Source organism: Alnus glutinosa, chromosome 4 (assembly GCF_958979055.1).
Source record: "Alnus glutinosa chromosome 4, dhAlnGlut1.1, whole genome shotgun sequence".
Lineage (NCBI taxonomy): Eukaryota > Viridiplantae > Streptophyta > Magnoliopsida > Fagales > Betulaceae > Alnus > Alnus glutinosa.
Genome location: NC_084889.1, coordinates 26029695 through 26037708, shown reverse-complemented (window position 1 = coordinate 26037708; position 8014 = coordinate 26029695). Strand labels below are relative to the sequence as shown.

At 35.2% G+C, this 8014-nt stretch overlaps 1 protein-coding gene across 1 annotated transcript; it reads left to right on the top strand.

Moving 5' to 3' along the window:
* Nucleotides 1-2850: 2850 nt before the first annotated feature.
* Nucleotides 2851-6800, top strand: LOC133867317 (uncharacterized). Its single transcript, XM_062304045.1, has 3 exons — nucleotides 2851-3556; nucleotides 3939-3988; nucleotides 5784-6800. The coding sequence occupies exons 1-3, from the start codon at nucleotides 2939-2941 to the stop codon at nucleotides 6640-6642; spliced, it is 1527 nt and encodes a 508-aa protein (XP_062160029.1). The 5' UTR covers nucleotides 2851-2938; the 3' UTR covers nucleotides 6643-6800.
* The last annotated feature ends 1214 nt before the right edge of the window (nucleotides 6801-8014 follow it).

The following is an 8014-nucleotide window of genomic DNA, read 5'->3' as shown; positions in this document are numbered from 1 at the left end:
GTAGCATATGAGGTTGATCCTTGTATCTTTTCTGGCTTAGCATCTTGGAGTCATCCAGGGAGAAAGTCAAGACTAATAAACCAATTACTTTTGAAAAGTCGTTGGATCTTTCAGTAGAAGAAATAACGTCATGTTTTGGACCCCTGTTTTTTCTTCGAACTTTCCTGTCTATGCTTGTGTGGCGTGCATTTTTGAATAGTTTATCTTATCTTTTTGTAATTACTTGGACCTATATGTAAGGCGGAGGTTGTAGCTACGTGTGATCCCAAGTTGATTCTGTTGGGGATGACTTGTATTTTACGAAAAATATTTGAAGTAGTGGGACATCGTGTCAAGTTCTACTATGAGAAGAGAAGGACTATGGAAAACAGAGTATGAAGAAGAGGAAACAGAGTATGGGAGGAAGAACTCTGTATTCTCTGAATGAATGAATGAATCGTTCATTACAAAATACTACTTATTTGCTGCGAGTTCCTGAGACTCCCCCTCAAGATGGATGATGTATAATTGTATATGAATAAGAGACATCTTGGACAATAAATGACTAAAAGGAGAATATTTGCCAATCAATTGATGCTGTGAAGAAACATCAAGTGTTTTGATAAGACCTAGCCAAATTTTCTCCCGTATTAAATTGCAATCATGGAATACAGGATTTGCAGCAATATAGAGGTCTACTTGACTGTCACAAAATAATAATGCAACTTGAGGATGAGTGAAAAGGCATACCTAGGGGCGGAGGGAGGGAGGGGGGGGTTGAGAGGGGTGAAATGCCCCCCCTCACTTCTCAAAAATTTTTCCTACTCTTGAAATATTTTTTCAAAAATCCTAGTTGTCCCCTCCTCAAAAACTCATCAAGAGGCAAATATTTTTAAAGAGGGTCGAGTTTCATGAGTCACACTACATTCTGTCATTTTTTCACTGATTTTTTTTACCTAAAACCAGTCACAGGCAGCCACAGGTTGAAGAAGCTAAGGTTGAAGACGACTTATTTTTGGTTTTAAGAAAAACACACAGTTTTGTTTGTTCGTTTAAACCTTCACTCAAAGGAAAGAAAAAAAAAAAAAAAAAAAAAAAAGGACACGGCTAATGAGACTTGTCTTTTAATAATAAATTAGTAATGAAAGGACACGTCTCCTTACTTGTCTTTTAATAGATTAATTGAAAGAATGACAAGTTTAAAATGACAATTCCCAAAAATCCCATCTACATGTCCCTGGCAAACCCTCTTACGTCGCTGTCAACGCTTCAAAATTTGAGCCATCCCTCTCTTCAGTCTCCACCGCTTATTTGGTCGCTTAAACCCCTATTTTTTTTATTTTTTTTATTTTTTAAAAAAATGCCTTTGGCCTTTAGCTTAGCCGACTTCTTCATTGTAATGAGTTGGATGATTTTTTTTTATTACTATTATTATTTTTTTTTTTTATGCAGTATATATTACATTTAAAATACCTTTTGACATTATTTGTAATCTTGAGTGTTATGTTTGCGATTTTTCATTGTCATTTCCTAAAGTTGTCGTTCAAGTTTACAATTTTAAATTTTTGATTGTCTGCTTATGTATATTGAGAATGACATATTTAAAACTATTAGTAACGAAGAAATCATGCAGCAATTTCCATGTATGAAGACTTGTAAAGAACAACTAAATAAATTAACATTAGGTGTGACAAATCAATTTTAAGTTACATTTATATATTTCAGCGATAATTAAATTGAAAAATGTTAGATTTACAATACCAATACAACAACTGTACAACAACCCTTCACATGAGGGTGGGCCCCACACACTGAGTTCACCCTCATGTGAAGGATTGTTGTGCAATTGTTGTGATGATGTAGTGCAAGAATCAAATCTCAAATAAATTTTGTTGTCCCAAAGGGTTAGCTTAATTGGCTGGGGACCACGCCTCATGAAGCAGAGGTCACTAGTTACAATCCCTCTTCCTCCTCCTGTGTGGACATGTCAAAAAAAAAAAGATAATTAAATTTTGTTGAATTATTTATTTATTGCGTTGGTTATATTTTTAATTATTTTTTTGATTAAATTATAAAAAAAAAATCATTTATCAAATCAAAAAAAAAAATTAATAAAAAATAAATAAAATTATTGCCCCCCCTCAACTAAAATCCTGGCTTTGCCACTGGGCATATCCTTACCCGCCAAATCCCAGCCAATCACCTCATGGTGGCCAAGGGGGTGGACCATTCTTCTTTCTTTCTTTTTTTTAATTTGTTTTTCTTTCTTTTTTTTTTCAAAATTTTTTTTTAAAATTTTATTAATTTTAATTATTTTTTAAAGATGTGGGTGATTTGGCAATTTTGTGAGTGCTAACGTGTCGCAAGGGACATGTGTCGTGTTCCTAGTGGTCTTAAATGGCAGTGACGTGGCTGGCCGCTAGTTTTTAGAGGGAAAACTTGACTAAGATACTAATTTAATCTTTTCTTAAAACGAATGTATTATTTATGATGCGAATTGAAATTCAAATATCAAAAAATAAAGTTTTAAAAATTCATGTACTAAAAGCATATTTAACCCTTTTATTTTTTCTCTTTTAGTATCTGTCATTCCATCACGGAAAATGATGGATTTACAACATCACCATAACAATTATACAACACCTCCTCACATGGGGTGGGCTCTACACACAGTGAGGCCCACCCCATGTGGGAGTGTTTTACAATTATTTTACCATAAAGTGTAAGAATCAAACCTCTTTCATCACTGGCATCTGCACCAATCAACTTGTCAGTGTCACGCCTGTCATTTTTCCTTGGTCCCACTATCTCCATCTCATTAGCAATGGCTGTCACTGTGTCACCATTGCGACTTGACCCAAGAGCTACCCGACTGGAGCCATCCTCCAAGATGTAAACGCCAACATTATTAAGTCCACTATCATCAACTTTTCTTTCATATACTTTTCACAGGTGAAGGATGGACAGAGGGCAAGATGAGACGGCGAATATGGCCGAACTCTATGTAGCCTCGAGGAATGGGTGTGTGAGCACCTTGACCACATTGATCCAAAGGGATCCACACATCCTTGATAGAGTTTCATTGACATCCTTCAGTGAGACTCCCTTACACATAGCAGCTTTGCTTGGTCACCTTGAATTTAGTGAAGTGCTTCTCAGCAAGAAACCTAAACTTGCAGAAGAGGTGGATTCGCGAGGACGAACCCCTCTTCACTTGGCTTCTGCGGAGGGCTACACTGACGTAGTAAAAGTATTATTGCAAGCAAATGCAGGTGTTGGCTTAACTCGTGGTCAATATTTTTGCTTAGTTCGTGATCAAGATGAGAGAATTGCTCTTCACTTAGCCGCAATGAGAGGACGAATAGAGATCATAAAAATGTTAATTAGCGCTCAACCAGAGTCCATCTGGGTGAATCTCAATGGAGACAGTGTATTGCACTTGTGTGTTCGATTTAATCATTTGGATGCTTTGAGAGTGTTAGTGGAATCGGATAATGGTGAAGAATTGTTTCTCAGCTCCAAAGATCATCATGGGAACTCCATATTGCATTTAGCAGTGGTGCTCAAGCAAATGAAGGTATATTAACAATATCTCTGTTGCTATTCTCCTACAAGACAAATTTTTTTTCTAGTAATATATAAAGTAGCACACTATCCACATCTATGAAATTATTTGAGATCTACTACTTGTTTTTCCTTCCCCCTTTTCGTGAGTTTGTTTGTATTCATAATATATTGTAGGACTAAAATTTTATATTAGAAGATATATCGGTAGAATAAGTGAAAGAAAAAAAAAAATAAACAATCACGATTTTTCAAACATGCCCACCAAAAATAGAAAGATCCCTTGGTTTGATGTGGTTCTTCTAAAGATCATGCAAAAAGGTACATAGTAAATAACCCAAGAAAGATCATTCAATGTGGTTAAATTAAATTTATTTGGGGTTGTGTTTGTGCAGTCTATAAAATACTTACTTTCAGTACCGAAAATACGAAGAGGGGCCAATGTGATAAGTCTTGAATTATTCGATTCAAGACCCCTTAATTTGCATTTGTTAAACCTAGTTCGTGATGTATATATAACGTTTTGTTATGTTTTAGTGTTTTCTCTTATTTTCAGGTCTTAGTCGAAATCTAATTCAAAACATTTGAATTAGACCTGAAAATACATCAAGGGTATTTTAGTCATTTCCTGAGTTCGAAACTGATCCTGAGAAAATGGAAAATTGTCCAAGGCATTTCGATCGATCGATTATTTGTACAGCAATAAATTCGATCGATCGACTTCTCGATCGATCGACATAATTTCGATCGAGCGAATTCGTGTCTTCCAGAAAGTTCAGATATTTTCAGATCTTTTCATTCTTTGTGCGATCCAAATTAAAAGTTGGATTTTGTGGACAGAAATGGACGCCGACCAACTCTGTTTGTGCGGCTAGGATTCACTCTTGATGATCTCTTGTAAATCCAATTCTCTATATATATGAGATTAGGGTTGTAGGTTAAAACATGCATCTTTTGAGATTTCGGATTTGCTCAGATGTATCACTTCAATTCCTTGCGTTTTTAGTTTCCTTTAGTGCACGATTTCTAGGCTTAGTTCCAGAGAGCTTGTCCCTTTTCTTTAATTTCAAGTTCTAGTTTAGCTTGTTCTTCATTTTCTTCCTTTCTTGTAATCCGAATTTCTTTAAGTTTAATATAGTTGTTTTTAATTCGTTTCTTTCTTGTTTCTTTACTGTTTTCCTTTAAATTTATGCTTAACTTAGATTCAATTCATGTCTAGCTAATTTAGTCCTTAGGGTTTGATCAAAATCCTATCCAAAAACCATGAAGTGTTCTTGATGTTCTTAGGATTTTCTTTAGATGTTTGATGATTGTTGAGGGCTAGAGAATATCAAAACCCATGCTAAAAGGTTTTGGTATCAAGATTCCAATCAAATTTATTCATGAAAAAGAGTTTAACTTGTCTATGAGTTTTCCTTGAAGTCTTGAGTAAAACCAACGTTCTTGGAAACAAGAACGATGTCTTTTTCAATGGTGCTATTTGACATGATGTATGATTTCTCATTAGAGTTACCTTATAGGGTATGCTATGGAACACCAATCATTTCATCCCTTTGGTAGTCTAATTGTCTTTCAATTGTAGTTTAAATTTATGTGGAATGATTTGGTGTGAAACTAGATATCTTATCATTGTGGCCTAAATAGGGTTTTCATGTATTGTGTACACTTATTAGGATGTGTTATAGAGTAGTAAGCTAGGGCACGTTAGTCACTCCACACCTTTGGTAGAGTAAAATGTTTTCAATTATAGTTTAATCTTTACGTGGAGTTGATTAACGTAAATCTAGGTGCTTTATGATTACGTCTTAACGAAAGTGTTTTCATGTCGAGGTCGTCGTAGTGGTTGACGCCCATTACGCGCTCATATCAAGCATGTTAGGAAGATCCATATAGACTTTAAGCATGGCATAGGTTGAGGATTGGATATGATCAACACCCTAAGTTTTCTTTTAAGTTAATTTCATTTCCGTTTCCATTTCTTTCACTTTATCGTTGTAGCTTCAATTCTACAACTTTTGTTTTTACTTTTGTTAATAAATTAAGTTAGATACGCTCTTCTCATATCCTATTATGCAAAACAACCAATATTTCTCTGTGGTTCGATCACCCTTACTATAGTACAAAGTCTCGTACTATTGCGAGTGGTTAAAAATATTAAAATCCACGTAGTTGTGAAAACCGATTAAGTGTAAAACCAAATTCCTATTTTTAAATCATCGGTTGGAACGCAACCACAATGTCAAGAACAAGATTGGTTACACAGCTTTGGATGTCTTAGAGGAATGTCCAAGAGAATTTGAATGGTTTGAAATAAAAGACATTCTCAAGGAAGCTGGTGTGACAAGATCAATGGATCCTTCACTCCCACCAGCACCAAGTGGTACTGGTGTTGATGAAGCACAATCAGCTGGATCATGGTTTAGGAGATTGTGGAAGTGTGTTTGTTTGTCATTAGGTAAAAGCTTGAAGCACCAGAGAAACTGGATTGAGGAAGAACGTGGTGTGTTGATGTTAGTGGCCACTGTGATTGCAACCATGGCTTTCCAAGTTGGGGTCAGCCCACCAGGTGGCGTTTGGCAAGAACATAAATACAACTCCACGGTTAACTTCTCATGTTGTGAGCGATATACTGATTTTGAAGCCGGCACAGCAGTTTTAGCTTATTGTTATCCAGGTCTTTACCTGGTGTTAATATCTACCAATTCCATCTCTCTCTTTGCATCTCTGTGCGTCATACTTTTAGTCACTTGTGGATTTCCTCTTACGAGCCGCTTATTTAGATGGTTTTTTACATTAGCCATGACTACTGCTGTCGTGTGCATGACAATTACCTATACGTTAGCAATGTTTTTGATAAACCCGTCTCATCTTTCTGATTATGTTACGCCTTATCTAACGCCAGTGGGTGTCATGGACAAGGTTCATCTTTTTGATAAACTGAGCTTGTTGCCCCTTACGTTAGTAGGTATTTGGATGGGAGTGGTTGTGTTGGTTGGTGTGATTCACATGATTCGCCCACTCTCTTGGGCGGTCAAGAAGTGGCGCAATTTCAAACCCAAGTTAACAAGGGGCTTGGCAGAAGATCCGGCTAATGTGTAAGAGGAAAGTGTCATGATCAGAATTGTATGGGGAAGGGTTAGGGTAATCTAATTGTGATATTTATCTTTAGGTTTAGTGTTAAGTTCATTAGTCATTGAATTGTACGTATTAGGATTATTGGCTGATGTTATGCATCGGATGTAATATTTTCCTTCTCACTCTCTGGTTTGTCATGACTTTGTGGAAAAAAATATATCATAAGATCACATTATGGTAGGTTTCCATTGATGTTTTCTTAACAAATAATTGACATTTCGACGCCCTTGTTGCGTCAAAAACCCTTTAACGTTGCTTTTGAAGACTATTAATGCTCATACTTAATTTTTTTTAATGACGTCATTTGGGTTGTTGCTAATGAGATTTGGGTTGTTTGAGGTTTGGGTATAAAATGTTTTTGGTATAATCAATTAAAAAAAAAAAAAAAACGATGATTCACGTTGCTGTTTAAAGCGAATCATTTCATCACGTCTTTTTTTATTGGGGGTAAAATCATCTAGGGTCAATAAATATATTTGTAGTCCTTTAACAGTAAATGACTAGAATTTTCTTAGTTTCATACTATACGACGTAAACCATTTTTTGTTGTTTAAGGAAAAAAAAAAAAAGGTGCATTTATTAACTTTGTTTGTAAAAAAAAAAAAAAAATTGCTAGAACTCTTTCTAGTGTCTTTTTTAGGTACTTCTATGTTGACATGATATCTTATATTTTTTTTAATAAAAACAGGAGAGAGAGAGAGAGAGAGAGAGAGAGAAAGTGATAGAAATTAAGCTGTAATTTTTTTTAGTTATAATTATTATTATTATTATTTTATTAAAATTAGAGTGACATGTTAGCATAGAAAGACTTTAAAAAAACATTAGAAAATGCTCTTAACATTTATTTTTTTTAAAAAAAAAAAAAACCATATGTTCGTACCAAAAACGAAGCCCCTGTGCTTTTGACTTAATTTATTAGGAATTTTATGTAACTCTGAACATTAGACCGATTTGGTCTCGTTTCTATCTATTGAAAGGGATCTTTCACTTAAAAAAAGAAAAAAAAGAAGTCAATCTAAATTATATATATATATATATATTGAAAAAAGAAAAAAAAAAAAAAAAAATTGGTTGCTGCTATTTTCTCAAGAACCAAACAACTGATATTCTCTCAGCAAACAAGCCCTTAAATTCTACAAGAACCTCGACACCATCATAACCAAGTCATCGCTCTCTTGATCCCTTCACTAAACCTCCGCAGGAAGGGGTACTTACACATGGTGGCCTTGTCAAGTCCTGACTTGGCACATCAAGTCCTTCAGGTCCAAGACAACATCTTCTCCAATTGTCCGGCCAGCATAGCCATTGGTGACCTCACTTATGATCACGTCGACAT

Coding starts and splice junctions, on each gene's coding strand:
- LOC133867317 (XM_062304045.1), top strand. CDS start 2,939: ATGGACAGAGGGCAAGATGAGACGGCGAATATGGCCGAACTCTATGTA. Junction 3,557..3,938: donor TGGTGCTCAAGCAAATGAAG/GTATATTAACAA, acceptor GTGTTTGTGCAG/TCTATAAAATACTTACTTTC. Junction 3,989..5,783: donor ATACGAAGAGGGGCCAATGT/GATAAGTCTTGA, acceptor CAACCACAATGT/CAAGAACAAGATTGGTTACA.